This window comes from Anthonomus grandis, chromosome 18, assembly GCF_022605725.1.
Source record: "Anthonomus grandis grandis chromosome 18, icAntGran1.3, whole genome shotgun sequence".
In the NCBI taxonomy this organism is placed as follows: Eukaryota; Metazoa; Arthropoda; class Insecta; order Coleoptera; family Curculionidae; genus Anthonomus; species Anthonomus grandis.
Window position 1 is genome coordinate 9,781,766 of NC_065563.1, and position 17,743 is coordinate 9,799,508.

At 31.1% G+C, this 17,743-nt stretch overlaps 2 protein-coding genes across 7 annotated transcripts in view; one reads left to right on the forward strand and one right to left on the reverse strand.

The window, feature by feature from the left end:
• Positions 1–17,743, forward strand: part of LOC126747011 (probable G-protein coupled receptor CG31760) — a 165,254-nt gene that overhangs the window by 48,033 nt on the left and 99,478 nt on the right. For all 6 annotated transcript variants that reach the window (XR_007664069.1, XM_050455479.1, XM_050455482.1 and 3 more), the window contains one exon: positions 15,694–15,895. Coding sequence is in view for 5 of the 6 variants with exons in the window: in XM_050455479.1 (XP_050311436.1) it covers positions 15,694–15,895 (202 nt within the window). In the remaining variant the exon portion in view is untranslated. The remainder of the gene's footprint in view (positions 1–15,693; positions 15,896–17,743) is intronic.
• LOC126747027 (uncharacterized) lies at positions 15,953–16,955 on the reverse strand. The gene is made up of 3 exons (XM_050455512.1): positions 16,788–16,955; positions 16,562–16,723; positions 15,953–16,261 (listed from the first exon to the last, which is right to left on the reverse strand). Exons 1-3 carry the CDS (start codon positions 16,858–16,860, stop codon positions 16,035–16,037), a joined length of 462 nt encoding a protein of 153 aa, XP_050311469.1. The 5' UTR covers positions 16,861–16,955; the 3' UTR covers positions 15,953–16,034.

Consider the following 17,743-nt stretch of genomic DNA (forward strand, 5'->3'; position numbering starts at 1 on the left):
TAGGTATTAGTTTAATAACGTTGTCTCTCTTTCTCTTACTCAAGTGTTTTTTTCATAAATCCAATCATAAACATAGGCGTTTTGTCTGTCTTTGTCCTACTCATTGCGAATAGCCCTACAGAAAAGTCGCATTTGGAATGGTTTCGGGGTTACTTATATAGGGATTTTATTTAAAAATCACTTAAAATAGCTTGAATTTCCCAAGAAACCTTCTGTATATTTAGCCATAAAAGGGTAAAGAGCCTTTTTTTAAGACTTGTTCAAAAATGACTCATTTTAATGTTTATGATTGATTATACTTTTTCCCGATTAAGTCGGGTTATTGTAGGTCTCACTACAACTTTGACGTTAGGGCCCGGACATACCGAAGATGCATGGATGAGCGCGGTGGAGGTCGCAATCGTTACATCAATGTCAAAACAAACCTTTATTTTCTAATGAGATGCACATCACATGTATGAAGCTTGTATGGTGAAAATCGGAATCGTATGTCGGCCATCTTGCTTGGCCGACATTATGAAGTGTTTTTCATTTACGTTAACAAATAAAAAAAACAGCACAATAAAACAAAACAGCTCGTAACTACAGTCAACGGCGACTATTGTTGAAATCCATGTAGGTACAAACTAGTGATACCAATAACTGCCGAAATATTATTAGCGAAATTCTTTAAGATTCTGATTTAATTAATTAATTTTTTAATAAAATAATAAGTTTTAATTAATTAAGAGACATTTCGCTTGAAAAATTGTGCTTCCCTATCTAATATAGAAAATAATGCTGTGCGAAAGCTGTATGCCTCTTTTGTTTGTATTATTGATATTGCAATGTACACTTTTGCTCATTCTTCTTTTGATGTATTCTCTAGTTTGTACAATATAATAAACTGTTATCAACAGGAAACCTTGTGAATTAAATTAGAAGATAGTTCTTAGCGAAATAGAGCTTTTTTTCATGATAGTATGATTTGGAAAATTTACAACATAGAGGCAGAACTTGAAAAACACAGCGTGTAATACTTTGCCATTAGACCTAATTAGTCATTTTTCAAATATAAAATTTACTAACACATTTTTGTTTATTAAAAAGGCCAATATTGAAAAATTATGGGAAAAAACAGGCAGTTTTTGATTTACAAATAAACTTCTTTATTACTATACCACAGATTAAATACATATAATTCTAGTTATATTTATATTATTCATATACATATATGTTATGTTAATGGTTATATTTTAGCTGTGCCTATACTAACAGATTTGTCTATAAAGGTTAAAAAAGTTTATACACGAGTCCAAAATTTTCCCTTCGAGTAAAATTTAATAAAACACTAATACCCGTATAAATTAAAGATCTTGAGTTTGGTATCCAATCTTTGAGAATAAGTGAAGAAGATCGAAATTATATAAGAGGATATGTAGTAAATAATATTGTAAATTTCTACTGAAAAAAGTACACTGAAAAAAATATGTAAGAATAAATGGTACAATTGGAGCAATGTCCTTTATAAAAAAAAGTACAAATAGGGACGGTTACAAATTATTAAAACAATCTTTATAAAATTATAATTGAAATATCCTTCAAATTGTGATAGAAAGTGTTGCAATTTGATAATAAATTACATACAATATATCAAAAAATCTGATATATTAAAAGTAGGACATATTGTTACAAAATTAAATAATCATAGACCACACAAAAAATAGAAAGATTTCCAATAATATTGTCGAGTTTGATGCCACACCCTATGAGAAGAAAGTGAATTATTTGTAAGACATTATAAAAGCAAAATATAATAAATTGCTAAAAATTGTAAGTTTATTTACTACAAAAAATTTGGCATACCTGCACAAGTGTATAAAGTACTATAAACTTACTATATTTCAGGTAATATCGAAATAAAATTATATAAATTGCTGTTATAAAGTAATTATACTTTACAAAATGTAGCAGTTTTTCCTTGCTTTTTTTAGTTTTTATTTGCCTCTATTTTTAAGCGATATTTACTTTATTTTACAGTGGATGAATTTAAAGTAATTATTGTAACCACTTTTTGGCAGTAGCTTTTAGGCAATATTGTAAGCTCAATGAGCATTTCTTTGACTACAATTTCTTTAGCTAAAATAGTGTTGAATAAATGATGAGTTTAAGACGTACATACAAATGAAACGTCTTATTAATTATAAATATTACTGTTTATACAGTGCTTTCATTTCAAAACGATCCACCCTTAAAAACTTTCTTAAAAAAAAAAAAAACACGTTAAATTAGATATACCGGGGGACGTTTAATTATGCATTTACTGAAGTTCTGTCAATCACTTCTCTATTCAACGGTACCAAAAAAAATGAAATCGGTAAATGTGTAAGCAAATAGTTAGCGAAAATGTCTAGAAATAATGAATATTTTATTTACGCCAAACTTTGGTATGTCAAATGGCTACTCCATGGTGTGAAACATTATTTTAAAGGGCATTCATTATGCTATCAATGGTTGTAAAAAAATAAATAAAATTGATTGACCAAGAAGCAATTAAAGTGTTAATCGGTAGGGTAGAAAAACAAATTTAATTAGTTTAACAAATTTATTTTATAAAATGTTCAAAATGCGCGCCGTTATTAGCAAGACAACAAAAAAGCCTATTTTCAAACTCCTTACGAACATTGGCAAGGGTCTGCCCGCTAATTTCTCTGCATTCTTGAAATATTCTATTTTTTAAGTTCTCAATACTCTCAGGTGGGGTTTTATAAACTTTGCTTTTTAAGTAGCCCAAAGAAAAAAGTCTAGTGGGGTTAGGTCCGGAGACTGCGCAGGCCATTCGATTGCACTACGTCTGCCAATCCACTTTTCTCGAAAATTTTCATCAGTTGAATAGAGAATTTTACGCTCCTTACTATGACGTATAGTGATGTAAAAAGCAAGATTTCTTGTCTTGCTCGGCAACTTCTTGTCTTGTCCTGCTAAACAAAACAAGAAGTAAAACTACTTCTTGTCTTGCAAACTTCTTGCACATTAATATTTATTATTAATTCGAGCTTATTTATTATTAATTCGAGCGACTTCGGTACAGTAAACACGTAAAATGTTGTGCTCCGTAAAACACAAAAATTTTAGTGGTCAAACTAAACTTAAGTATTTTTGATTGGTGTTACTGGATATTGAATGAAGTGTTTTAAGAGAAGTGACGGATTAGTTGTTCATTGAAGGCATACCGTAGCTAAAAACATAAAAAGCTTTATAATAAACAATAATTTATCTGGTGTTGCTGGACTAGGTCACTGAATTCCGCAGGAAAAAAACTGCGATTCTAACGTGGCCAGATACATACGTTGTCGAGGCTGTGCAGGAAACAGAATTGTACTATGATTTGTACAATTAGCGAATTTGGTTATTTGAGATATTACAAATAGCAGTAAGATGGAGTGCACTGTTTGCCTGGAGGTGGGCGGAAGAAGGAACCCCCTTTTTTCATGTGATATATGCAAGAAAAAATACTGTAAACAATGCAGTCATCTATCACAGGCTGAAACTTCGATTCTAGAATTAAAAGAACATCGAATATTGAGATTTTATTGTGAAAAATGTCTACAATTCGAGACGCACACTCTACTTCAAAACTCAATAGAAGACAAAATAAAAATTATTGAATCCAAAGATGAAATAATAACGTTACTTAAACAAAAACTAACGGAGTCCGAATCATCACGTATACCAATAACAACATCATCATATAGTCAAATAGCACAAACTGAAATAAAAAAATCACCAAAAATAAACATAAATCTTCCCGGAATCATTATTAAACCAAAGCAAAAACAAACTGCCGAAAAAACTGAAAAGGATATAAAGGAAGCTATAGTTCCAAAAGATCTTCGAATTGCCGTAAAAAATACTAAAAAAATAAAAGATAGTAGTATTCTTATTCAATGCTGCAATAAGGAACATGTTGACATTCTAAAAAAAGAAGCAGAATCCAAATTAAAGAACTATGAAGTACAAGTAACAAAATTAAGGCTACCGAGGTTCAAAATAATAGGATGTACCACCAATCTTAGCGAAAAGGAGATAGAGAACTCTATAAGAAAGCAAAACAATTTTATCACCGAGCAAAATAAACTTAAAATAACATATAATAAAAAAGCTAGAAATGACAAAGGTAAATCCATAGTTTTTGGTGAATGTGACCCCATTTTATTTAGTAAACTGATATATGAAAAGAAAATTTTCTTTGGTTGGCAAAGGTATCCAGTATACGAGGATTTGAGTATACAGCGATGTTTTAAGTGTCAACAATTTTACCACAAAATTGAAAATTGTCCTAATGAAGCTGTATGTGAATTTTGCTCCAACAAACATGATGTATCTGAATGTCCGAAATTACAAAAAAAATGCGTCAACTGCATTTCAGCAAACATGAAATACAAAAGTAATTACAACACAATTCATGAAGCAAACAACCCAGAATGTCCATCTTATCAGTACCAGTTGAATCTTCTGCGAACGAAAATAGATTATCATGGGTAATCTTAATGGTATGTGAACAACCTGAAATAGTACTATTACAAAACCTAGAAGTTCTGGATAATGTATTGCATCAGGAGACTGTCGACAGTGAATCAATTACAAGTAAAATTAATCTCAATAATATTTTTTTTAATATTTTACATTTTAATATTAGATCTATACATAAGAATTTTAATGAACTAGTAGCATACTTGCAAGCTTATGAGTTAAATTTTAGCAATATAATTGTTTTGGGAGAATCTTTTGAAAGTTATGACAATCAATATAATATTGACGGCTATAAGATGTTTTATAATGGAGCAAAATATAATAGAAATGATGGTGTTGTCATTTTTGTAAAATCCGATATAACTTTTGATATTAATCACGTTTTACTTAAAAATTCAAATGTTACACTTAGTCAGATCAATCTAAAAAAAGATGCCACTACTATCAGCGTGATTTGCACTTACAGAACCCCTAATACAGATAAACGCCTTTTTTTGAATGACCTTGGAATTTATTTACAAGAATGTAAAAAAAGTGAATTTAATATTTTTTGGGTGATATTAACATAAATATTTTAAACAAGGATGATGACTGCGTAAACTCATATCTTTCCCTTTTAAATCACCTCGGCTTTTTATCATGTGTAAACTCTCCGACAAGAATTACCCCAGAAACAAGTACATGTCTTGATCACATTTTCTTTAACAAAAAAAATAATAATACGATGCAGGTCAACTCATATTTACTACATGCTGATGTGACAGATCACTATCCCGTTATGTTAAACATATCTAAAAAAAATTTTAATTGCGATAAAAATAAACATATAATTAAAAAAATAAATAGACTAAATGAACAAATTTTCTATAATCTTTTACAAGAAGAAAGCTGGAACACTGTCCTATCTGAAACGGATTCAGCCAGAGCAACAGATAGTTTTTATAAAATTTTAGTAACCTATCGCGACCAGGCCAGTTACACAAAGACGATTCACATAAAAGAATATGAAAAACGTAAACCTTGGATAACCAATGGTATAATAACCAGTATAAAGAAAAGAGACAAAATGAAAAAACTACTTTTGCAAACTTTTAATGAAAATGATAATCTGATTTACAAAAATTATAGAAATAACCTAAATAAACTAATAAATAAAACTAAACACACATATTATAAAACGGAAATTGAAAATGCTGGCAGTAATCTTAAAAGAGTTTACAAATTAATAACAGAAGCGACTAATGGTCAGTCAAAAATTAAAAAAAACATACTTCCCATTGTAAATAATAAAACTAACATCCCCTTTACGAATATCAAGAGTTTGGCCGATTATTGTAACAATTACTTTACTAACATTGGACTGGAAATGTATAACAAAATTAAAACTAGCCAGAATGAAATAGATGTAAATACAGCCTTGTTGAATTCATTTTATTTAAGTCCAGTTGATAATAATGATATAATTAAACAGATTAACAATCTTAAGAACAATAGCTCTCCAGGGATAGATAACTTTACCTCTTCTTTAATAAAAAAGACACATTTATTTTTAGTTCGCCCCCTCGCCCATATTATTAATTTAATATTCACTACGGGAAAAGTCCCTGAACAATTTAAAATATCAATTGTGTCACCTATTTTTAAATCCGGAGAAAAAAGTAATATAAATAATTATCGACCAATCAGTGTAATAAATAATTTTGCTAAAGTTTTTGAGAAGTGCCTGAAAGATAGGTTAATGACATTTTTGCAAAGTAAAAACTTAATATCGAAACGACAATACGGTTTTCTTAGTGGGTCAAGTACAACAGATGCCCTATATCAACTTACTAAACAAATAACAGATAAACTGGAAAAGAACAAGAAATGTATTACAGTATTCCTGGATTTGGCAAAGGCCTTTGATACTGTGCCCTATGATCTTCTCTTGGATGTTTTATCTTCAAATGGAGTTAGGGGCCCAGTATTGGAGGTTTTTCAAAGTTATTTAACTGGAAGGCAGCAATATTTAAAAATTGAGGATACATTAAGTGAACCATTAGAAATAAAAATAGGAATACCTCAGGGAACCGTGTTAGGACCTTTACTGTTCATTACATATATTAACTCACTAACAGAATTAAAAATTAAAGATGGTGCTGTTATATCATACGCAGATGATACGGCAATAATTTTCTCTGGAACAACATGGGAAAATGTGAAAGACAGTGCAATAATCGGAATACGTAAGATAAAAAACTGGCTAGACACTTTTAAATTATCACTTAACATATCAAAAACTCACTATATTGCATTTTCATTAACTGAAGCAAACCGCCCATCATTTAATTCTCTTGATATAGAAAACAATACACAACAGGATAATATTATTAAAGAAGTTTACTTCACTAAATATTTGGGTGTTACTATTGATAAGCATCTAAAATGGAATCACCACATTTTAAATCTAACCAAAAATATTCGAAAACTCTTACACAAATTTTACATTCTAAAACAAATCTTAAGCCGGAAATTGTTGGTTGCAGTTTATAGGGCATTGGTTGAGTCATTGATTAGATACGGTATTGTTGCATGGGGTGGACTGTACCAAACTTCTTTGAAACCCTTAAATGTGGTACAAAATTATATTTTAAAAATCATGTTTGGGAAAAATAAACTATATTCAACCAATTTATTGTACTCATGTGATATATTTGATGTCCGATCACTTTATGTTTTGGAAGTTTGTTGCTTTGTTCATAAAAATCCTGAACTGAATATTGCTGTAACACATACCTTTAATACTCGCAATAAGATGAATGAACACTTAAAAACTCCCAAAAGTAATACAAATTTAAATAAGCGTTTTATAAATTATTTTGCACCAAAAATATTTAATTTAGTTCCAAAAGATATAAGAAAAATAGCGAATAAAAAAAAATTTAAGAAATCTTGCAGACATTATATTTATACAAATAATAAAAAAGTTAAAGAACTATTTAACAGCAGTTAAAATTATAAATTGGAATTTATATAGGTTAGGTTTAAGTAACCGAATATGTAGTTTAGGTCTTAAGTGAATATAAATTAGCATCAGATGGATTTATTGATATTTTGTAATATAAAAAATCTTGTTAACAGGCTCATTCAGGTTTTAAGTTACCTAGGTGCCTATGAGTATGTTCCTACATTCCTACATTCATGTAATTTATATTATTATGTATTGATGTATGAATAAATTAAACAAATTAAAAATTAAATTAAAAATTAAAAAATTAAATTAATTTCTTGTCTTGCTGGCAAGACTTCTTGCACTTCTCGTTCTTGCTTTTTTCGGGAAATCACTCACTAACTTATTTTATTCGGTGATTCCTCCGTCTCATAACTAAAAACACGATCGCTCTTAATAAGTGGTACTGAGGGTCTAGAGCAACAAAATATACACTTTATCTGTTTTGCTCATGTTTTAAATTTAGCTGTTCAAGACTTAATAAAAGTTATAAATAATGGCAATAATTGCATAGACAATGAGTTCAATAGTGAGGACGAATTTAGCACAGATGAAGAATCAGATTTATTAAAAAGCGATAATATAAACATAAATTGCAACATTACAAATAGCCTTAGAATTATGCTAAAAAAAATTAAAAAATCTGAACAACAGCAAAACAAATTTAAGTTATGTTGTAGCACAGTAAATTTAAAAAAACTCATCACCAATAATTGATGTGAATACGAGATGCTTAACTGGGCTTTAAAATATAAGGTTCCTTTAACTATTATGTGTGATACAAATAAAGATTTTGCTCAATATAAAATTGACGAACAAACATGGCTTTTGATAGAAAATCTTGTAAAATACTTAAAACCTTTTAAAAGTTTGTCTGGGGGAGACCAATATTGCACTTTATCAATGGTTATAGTTGGTATAAACCTACTAGTTGATAAACTAGAAAAATTGTCATTTAAACTTGATCGAAGTCTCAGGGATGAAAAATTTATTTTAGCTCTACAAAAGGCCAGGGACAAAATTTTAAAACATTATAAAAAACCAACTGGATATATTGCGTTTCCCTTATTTTGGGTGCGCGTCTAAAAAGAGAAGCTTTTTCGTTTGCAGATTGGGGCAAAGATTTAGAGGAAACTGCTGTGAAACAATTTGAAGAAATTTACAAAAATAACTATTATACTGTAATCGAGGACAAATCAAAGAGGATTAATCCAGATTTTTCAAAACCTAGTACATCTACATATATTCAAGGCAATAATTATGATGATGACGATTCGGATTTTGGAAAATTTTTTAATACACCTCAACAAGACCTATCTTTATTACCAACTATCTGGAGGCAGGAAATTGACGAATATTTATCTTCTAAGAGGGCAGAAGAAAATACAAATATTCTCGAATGGTGGCATAAACACGAATTTTCTTACCCCAACTTATCCAAAATGGCAAAGGACATTTTAAGTACTATGGCAACATCAGTTCCCGCAGAGAGACTCTTCTCAAAGGCATCATTAGTAATTAGAAAACATCGAAATAGGCTAAACTCTGAATCAGCCAGGTGTCTTTTGTGCCTTAATTCATGGAAGAATATCTAGTTATTTCATTATAAAGTGCTTTTACGATGAGAGGAACTAATTTATTTAAAATTTGGGCACGTCGAGTTTTTTTGCGCGTTTTTACAGTTAAAATTTTGTATACTGTTATATGTCCAAAAAAAGGTATTACAAAGTCTTAAAGTTTTTTAGTGAGACGGTTATAATATCAATTTATTTTTAAATTCTACGCAAATTTTAATGTGTATTTTTTGATGTCATATTTTTGACAAAATTTTCAAAATATCTGCAAGATGCCCAATATTGCATATTTTTTTGTATGCAAATTTTAAACTGCAAAAAACTCTTGATAAAACCCAAAAGTAAACGTGTCTCAACATTTTTACAATAACAAAATCCTGAATTTTAAATAAATTTGTTTCTTTCATCATGAAAGCACTGTACCTAGTGTTGTTTATTTAAATTAATTAAATAAACAATAATACAATAATTAAATAAAGAATTGTATTATAACTGTAGAGTTGAACGTTTGTTGTTTAATTCTTAATATTGATGTTTTTTGTTGTATAAACCTTTATTTTGTTACCCATTTTGTTCATTTATATTTTTTGAATAAATCTAATGTTTATTTATTTTGTTTTTTTTAACTCATTTTGTTTAATAATATTTAAAAAAAAATACTTACTTGACAGTATAGTTCTTTTTATCACTAACTATTGCAAAAAATCTTGTTTTTTTGCAAAATTTCTTGCTTAAGTAAATTTTGTCAACAAGAAAAAGCAAGACAAGAACAAGAATCTTGTATATCACTAATGATGTATCACACGATGGGGGTTCCCATTTGACATATTAAAGTGAGGTTAGCTGGAGGTGAGGAGGTGATTGACAGAACTTCAGTAAATGCATAATTAAACGTCCCCCTGTATATCTATTTTTTTTCTTTTTTTTTTTTTTTAAGAAAGTTATTAACGGTGGATCGTTTTGAAATGAAAGCACTGTATACACATGGGAGTCAACGTGTTAAATTATAAATGAATTGTAGATTTGGCAAACCCTAACGGGCAACATTTTGAACATTTATTGAAATAAAAACTGATATTTTAATATTTTTGTTTTCTATCTGAACAAATTAAGATAAACAAAGATTTTTCGAATTTTCTCGAAAACGAATAGACAGATTTAAAAAATCAAACGTCAAAATAAAAGACTTCGAAAGACCTTTTAAACAAGCTATTACTCCATACCCCTTGCCATTTAAAATTTTTAAGGGGATGACTCTGGAGAGCAATGGGTGAAAGAGGGTGAAGTAATTTTAGGTTAGAAAGTTGTCCCCCTTGACAAATCTTCAGTATCTACGGAACCTTGAGAAATATATGTATGTTGTTGGGTTCTTCTAAGATAATTATGCAAGTAACAACATGATAACACGCAATTATTTAAACTTTATCAGGGTATAGAGGGATGGATTTCTACTATACACCGTGCACGACTGAGTCGATAATTAAAAATTCCCTACTCAGCTGTTGCGTTTTGACTGTAAGGTTTCAGAAAGTTTTCTGTTATTGCAAATCTCCTACAAAGACAAATGGCAGTTTTTTTTACTGTTCGGTAGCTCACGTGGTTCTGAAATTTGTAGTAATTTGTTAGATAGTGCTCTTCCAAATTCAGTATAGTTCAAAACGCCTTCATCAGACGAGAGGATCTTTCTATTTATATCAGCATTAACCATAATAAATGCATAATTCGAATTTACCACTACCATCAGAACGATATTAGCACAGATATGCCTAAGAGCAAAGTAAAAAAAAGTTTTAGCATTTTTACATTATATTTATAAAAATGGCAAAATAAAGTGCTTTTGGTCAAAAAAATATTTATTTTTACTTATTATGTACAAAAAAAATGGTGTACTATATATAATACCATAGCTTCATAAATCACACTAATATACTACTGTTAATTTTTGACGTATTTCGGCGATTTTTTTTAAACAGCGGTTTTCGATATATCCGTGGTGTGAAGTTTTCAAATAAACACCCTGTATGTATAGAATAGGTATAGAATAGGTGTAGGTTTAGTTTTAGTTCATAATGATACAATTAGAAATTTATTAAAATTGGTATCATTTGAATACACTCTAATAAGTTACAATAGATTTATGTAAAATTATATCGGCAGATACAGCTGTTCATTTAGCTAGGTGCTTTACAAAAAAATATATACAGTGTGGCCCAAATTGGGTGTACATGTATGGGTATCTTGGAAACTATAAGAAATAGAAAATTGGTTAAATGGGGAAAGTTGTAGGGCATTTAGTTACTAATTTAGTGCCGCTATTAGAACGATTTTATCTTTTTCCGATTTTGAAATACTCGTATTTGGAAGAAATCAAAAAGTTGCATTTTTGAAAAAGGCCTGTATTTTTTTTATTTCAGTGTATTTTTAAAATCTGTAAAAATATTATTAGAACAACTTTTTTAGGAAACACATACCTGAATTCAGTTTTTGTTTCCGACGTTTCGGTTCTGAGACTCCATCCTCAACAACTTTTTTTTTCCCTTTAAAATGATGTATAACATTTTATGGAAATATTTTATGTTTACGTCAAAAAGTTAAATAGTTTATTTTTTGCTGAGTCGGCCATGACTTTTATTGGCATTTTCTCGTACACACAATTATTATTAACTTACTAACTTGCTAACTTATATGTTTACGTAATTTCTAAATAAAACAAATAACTACTTGTAACAATAATATTAAATCAAACTGTTCAAAATGACGGCCATTTTTGTTAAAACAATTTTCACATTACTTTAAGACTCTTCTAGTTACCTTGCGCAGGATGTTTCTAGTTATAATATTTTTTCTACCAATTTTTTACATTCCGAACCTTGTCCTCTAGTTGTTCGAGAGTTGCAAGAAGTTCAAACTCGTAAACTTCATTTTTAACATATCCCCAAAGATAAAAATCCAGGGGTGTAATATCTGGAGACCTAGCTGGCCAAATTACAGCACCGCGGTTCGCGATAAATTTTTTTGTTAAATGCTTGCGTTAACAAGTTGTTTCGAACGTGCCGAGTACTATGGGCGAGACACTACTTGTCCTGTTGAAACCACACATCACTCCATATTTGTTCGTTATATATTATACAGGGTGACAATTTCAAGAGTAGCCATGTCTTATAATTTTTAAACCGTAAAAGATATAAAAAAATGCTTAAAACCGTTTCTATAGTAACAAGGGGGAACCAAAATGATGAATTTTTTAGGGATATACTATCATCCCCCTAACCCCCAGAGCCACCCCCTTAAAAATTTTAAATTGGAAGGGGAGTCGAGTGATACCTTGTTTGAAAGGTCTATTAATTCCCTATATTTTGCCGTCTTACTCATTAAAATCAATGCAACCATTTCCGAGATATGTATGTCCTTTTAAATGTTAGTCAATTCATTTTACTATCAGAATAAAAATATTTATTCTGATACTAAAATGAATTGTTAAAAGCCAAAACAAAACTCCAATAAATAGTACACTTATACTGAAATTATTGAATTGTCGGAATGGTATTTGGCGATGTAAAAAAAAAGGAAAATTTTCGATGCCTGCCATTCTCGAAATATTTGTTGTTTTTTGTTTATTTAAATTTTGCCTTAAAATGTTCAATTTTTGGTTTGGTTAGTAATATCGTGGTTCTTTTTGTGATTTAAAGTTCTCTCACTGCTCTAGTTTTATTTTTACAATGGTTTATACGATCGCCGAAAGAGTTGAAATGATATTTATTTATGGTTCTCAAAATCGCTGTTTACGTAGAAGTGCCACAATATTTAATGAGAGGCACCCAGATAAGCAGGTTGGGCATTATTACATCCAGAAGTTGGTAAGAAAATTTGAAGAAACTGGGTTTGTAGGTGATATAAAGAAAAATCAGCCAAGAATACTGGATGAAGCAACTCAGATTGAGGTTCTTGGGCATTTTGCTATGGATCCTGGTATGTCGACTCGTCAAGCAGCAGCTGCCACAGGAGTGTCTCGTGAATCAGTACGAAAGATATTAAAAATTAATAAATTCCATCCTTACAAGCTACAGATTGTTCAAGAACTTGGTGATGACGATCCAGACAGGCGGATCGAATTTTGTGAATTAATGACCCAAAAAATAATAAATGAGCCACGTTTTATAAAAAACATTTGTTTCAGTGACGAGTGCACTTTTTATTTAAACGGTAACGTTAATAAGCAAAACTGCCGTTATTGGAGTGATGAGAATCCCCATATTTTTAGGGAAGGGCACACCCAATATCCCCAAAAAATAAATGTGTGGACCGGAATTCTAGGGAATAATATAATTGGGCCATTGTTTATTGATGATAATCTAAATGGAGAAATTTATGCTGAAATGTTAGAAACAACTGTTGAGCCTTTAGTAATAACGGAATTGGAAAACCAAAGGGATGAAAATGGAGATCTTGTTCTTGATGAAAATTTATTGCATTTTCAACAAGATGGGGCCCCACCACATTATGTATTGCCTGTTAGAGAGTGGCTAGATAATCATTATCCAGACCAATGGATTGGTAGAAGAGGACCTATTGAGTGGCCGCCAAGATCGCCAGATCTCACCCCTCTCGATTTTTTTCTTTGGGGTCACCTAAAATCGGTTGTTTTCAAAACGCAGCCTGCCACCATTGAGGAGCTAAAACAAAGAATTACACAAGAGTGCCGATTATTAACAACTGAAGTTTTTAGAAATGTTCGTCAAGAGTTTGAAAACAGATTGTACTTTTGCTTGCAAAATAATGGAAGCCACTTTGAGCATTTAATAAAATAATTAAAGTTCAATGCAGATTTTTATTGTTTTAAAAATAGAATAAACGCAATATTGCAGAGTGTTTTCCTAGTTCTTAACCATTTGTACTAATGTTCAAATGTTAAATATTTTATGACATTTTCAAAATATGTTAATTTTATAAGAAATTAAAAAACACTTAAATAACCTTTAATAAAATATTAAAATTGGCATAACTCTAAAATAAATGCATTGATTATTATAAGTAGGGTCGCATAATATAGGGAATTCAAGGTATCACTCGACTACCCTTCCAATTTAAAATTTTTAAGGGGGTGGCTCTGGGGGTTAGGGGGATGATAGTATATCCCTAAAAAATTCATTTGGTTCCCCCTTGTTACTATAGAAACGGTTTTAAGCATTTTTTTATATCTTTTACGGTTTAAAAATTATAAGCCATGGCTACTCTTGAAATTGTCACCCTGTATATAGCTCTCACGGCAGGTAATATCAGCTCTTTCAAAAGATTTAAATATCTTTGACCTGTCAGTATTTGGTTATAAATAAAGGGCCCAATAAGGTTATTATCTAAAAATAATTATAGCATATTACTTGAGAATAATTTTGTGGAGTGAGTAATTAACTTACCGTACATACCACACTATACACTAAATCCAAATCTTACTTGTAGCTTACGTTCAGCTACTTCATGAGGGTTCTCAGTAGCCCTAAAATGACTATCCCTGTTTAATACTCCGCAGTTGCTAAAAAACGTCTCGTTGGTCCAAATAATTTCCCTGCTGAAATTAGGTATTTCTTGACATTGCCTTACGGTTTGTAAATTCAAACATCTTGGGAAGTCTGTATCTCTTAAATCTTGAACAATAGTAGGCTTATATGGACGACATTTAAAAAGTCTAAAATGTTTTCATCGCGAGCTTCATTGTCCCTTTGATAATTTTCTGGCGTTGGTATTTCAAAACTTCCATGAGTTCTAAGGTTCACATGACAACCCTAGCAAATAGTCTTGGACTTTTGACTCTGTTTGACATAACAATGAAATATTTTCATCCAGTGTTATACATCATTTTAAAGGAAAAAAAAAGATCTTTTTAATTTAGCAAAAAAACAAAATGGCCGCCATAAGAAAAAATGAAGTTGAGGATGGATTCTCAGAACCGAAACGTCGAAATAAAAAGCTGAATTCAGGTGTGTTTTGTCCTTAAAAAGTTGTCCTAATAATGTTAAAAATACGTTGAAATCAAAAAAATACAGGCCTTTATCATATGAACTTTTTGATTTTTTCCAAATATTTCAAAAACGGAAGGAGATAAAATCGTTCTAAATGCGACACTAAATTAATATTAACTAAATGCCCTACAACTTTCCCCATTTAACCAATTTTCTATCTCTTATAGTTTCCAAGACCCATACATGTATGTACACCCAATTTGGGCCACACTGTATATATGTTACTATGTTTGTAATGCTATTTATTGCTAATAAATTTATTTATTTATTTATCTATCTATCTAAACGAATTTAAAAATTAGCTCGGACTTTTGACTATCAAAACATTTATATATTTTTTTACATATTGAATAAAATTAAGTTCTTATAAGAAAAAAAGTGTCGTTTACTTAGGATAAAGTCCATACCTATCACGCTAATATTATTATTATTTCTATTAAAATATGTCGTCGTTTTGGTGACACACACTTACAATGCCACTTCAAAGATACCGCAAAAACAAACCGAACTTTATACCACTGTTCTAGAATCATCCAGCACTTTGAATTATTTTTTTTTTTTAAAGAAAAAAGTGCATTTTTAACTCTGGTGCTTTTTCCAGGTCTTCAAGATGCCATTTCGAAAAATATCCTGGTGTCAGATCCGGCGGTCTTGGCGGCCCGTGTGTTGGCGATAAACGCCACCAACGGCCAGTTAATTAATTGCGCGTGGTGGCAGAAGCAGGGCCTGGAAATGGGGGGCCCCAAGAAGGTGCCGGAGACAGTTATGGAGGCGGGGCGTCGGCCCAGCGCTGACTATCCATGGTAAGGAGGAAGATTTCGATGTTATATTCCTTAAGCGAAGCCAAATAAACACGAAACTTTATTTAAAATATGTGATTTATTTTAGTAGTTTTTTTACACATAAATATTAATTAAATTAAAGAAAAAGTGCGTTTGTTCTTTATATGGCGAAGTAAGTAGCTAGGACAGCGCTCAGCACCATCGGCACCACAGCTAGGAAACTATGGCTGGCGCCGTTAGTGATTGCTACCTGATTACAGAAATTGCTCGAATCGGTGTTGTTGCACATGGTACAGTTCCATCCGGAGCTGACGTTCAGGCTAGTCTTTAATGAGTCACTGCAGGTGATGTTACATCCCCTCTCAGTAAAAACAGTGCCATCGGAATCTAAAATAAAATAATTGCAAATTGTACTCCAACTGTATTCCGAAAATAATCGGGCAACGTTGTAAGTTGGCCACGGTCGATTTCCCACATCGGTTTTATGCGCTGTTGCTGACTATGCCGGTTATTCCTTATTTATAAAGCTTTAATTCGGGTGTGGCTTGTCAAATGTCAAAATGACTTGTCAAACATTTTGTTTTTTTCTGACTTAATATTTATCTTGATTCTTGTTGTGGTGGGAAATTTAAATTGGTTTAACCGTTCAATAAGTTGTTCAATCCGGTTTATAAATTCTATACTTACTTTTCCAGGTGTAGGTGCCACAACTGTTTGAGCTGCAAGTAGTCATGTTTAACAAAGTCTCATCAGAGATAGTGATGGCAGTATTGTCACATTTAGTTAAATTTGTGGCGTTCGCACTCGAACTCGAACATCGGACGCACTGTAAAGCATCGTCGCTGAGTACTAAAAAAATTATTAATTAAAATCAAACATTTCAAAAGAGGAGAAAAAGTCAAAAAGTCCTTACCGAAACTGTTCTGGAATAAAACTAACGCTACGGCGCACAAAGTGTAAGGCAAAATGTACTTGAGGAAAGCCATATCGCGTGATATTTTTTATATAGTTTTTATGATCGAATAGCCAACCGTATATCTGCTCGAAATCGATATATCAGGCCTATTTATACCGTATTTACTCTGTCTGGTTATCCGGTTATCAGGGAGGTAATCAAATTTTATCATTGGCGCACTAAGGTTGATTACACTTGAAAAATTATGTTCCCAATACGAGGAATATAGCAAGCATGTTCTGGGAAAATACAGCTATAAGGATTCTCAGACTAATGCCCGGATTGCGCGAGGCTAGTTTTTCAAGCTAGGATAGCAAGCTAGATATCCCGGTGTCGTAGCCTGAGTTACTGTCCTGGCTTGGCGCATGCTAGAACGGTTTACATGTGGCTAGGAAATTTTAAGCCATAGAGCAACAAATTCAATGAAAATGGTAAATATTTCTAAAAAAAACAATGTTCGACTAAAACAGTGTCAAATTGCATTGGATGAATTAACAGAGGTTTAATTGGAAAAACGCGTTTCGACAAGACCATGGATTTTAAAAAGGAATGAACGTGGATCATCCGCACTGGTTTTAGAAGAACTTCGCAATAAAGACTTAAAAGAGTATATCAGTATTTTACGAATGGTGCCAGATGTGTTTGATATTCTATTGAGTCTTGTGATGCCAAAAATTCAACGACAGCATACTATTATGAGAGAGGCTTTACTAGCAAGAGTAAAATTTGAGATCGCTTTAGAATTTCTTTCATCCGGAATTAGTTACAGAAGACTGAGTCACTTTTATCGGTTTCTATGTGAAGAAATCTTCAAGGCATTAAAAGAAAACATAAAGGTTAGTACTAATAGTAACTTTATATTTGTATTTATCATAATATTACAAATACCAAGGTAATAAATAAATTATGCATTG

Coding starts and splice junctions, on each gene's coding strand:
- LOC126747027 (XM_050455512.1), bottom strand. CDS start 16,860: ATGGCTTTCCTCAAGTACATTTTGCCTTACACTTTGTGCGCCGTAGCG. Junction 16,724..16,787: donor TTTATTCCAGAACAGTTTCG/GTAAGGACTTTT, acceptor TAATTTTTTTAG/TACTCAGCGACGATGCTTTA. Junction 16,262..16,561: donor TGGCACCTACACCTGGAAAA/GTAAGTATAGAA, acceptor ATTTTATTTTAG/ATTCCGATGGCACTGTTTTT.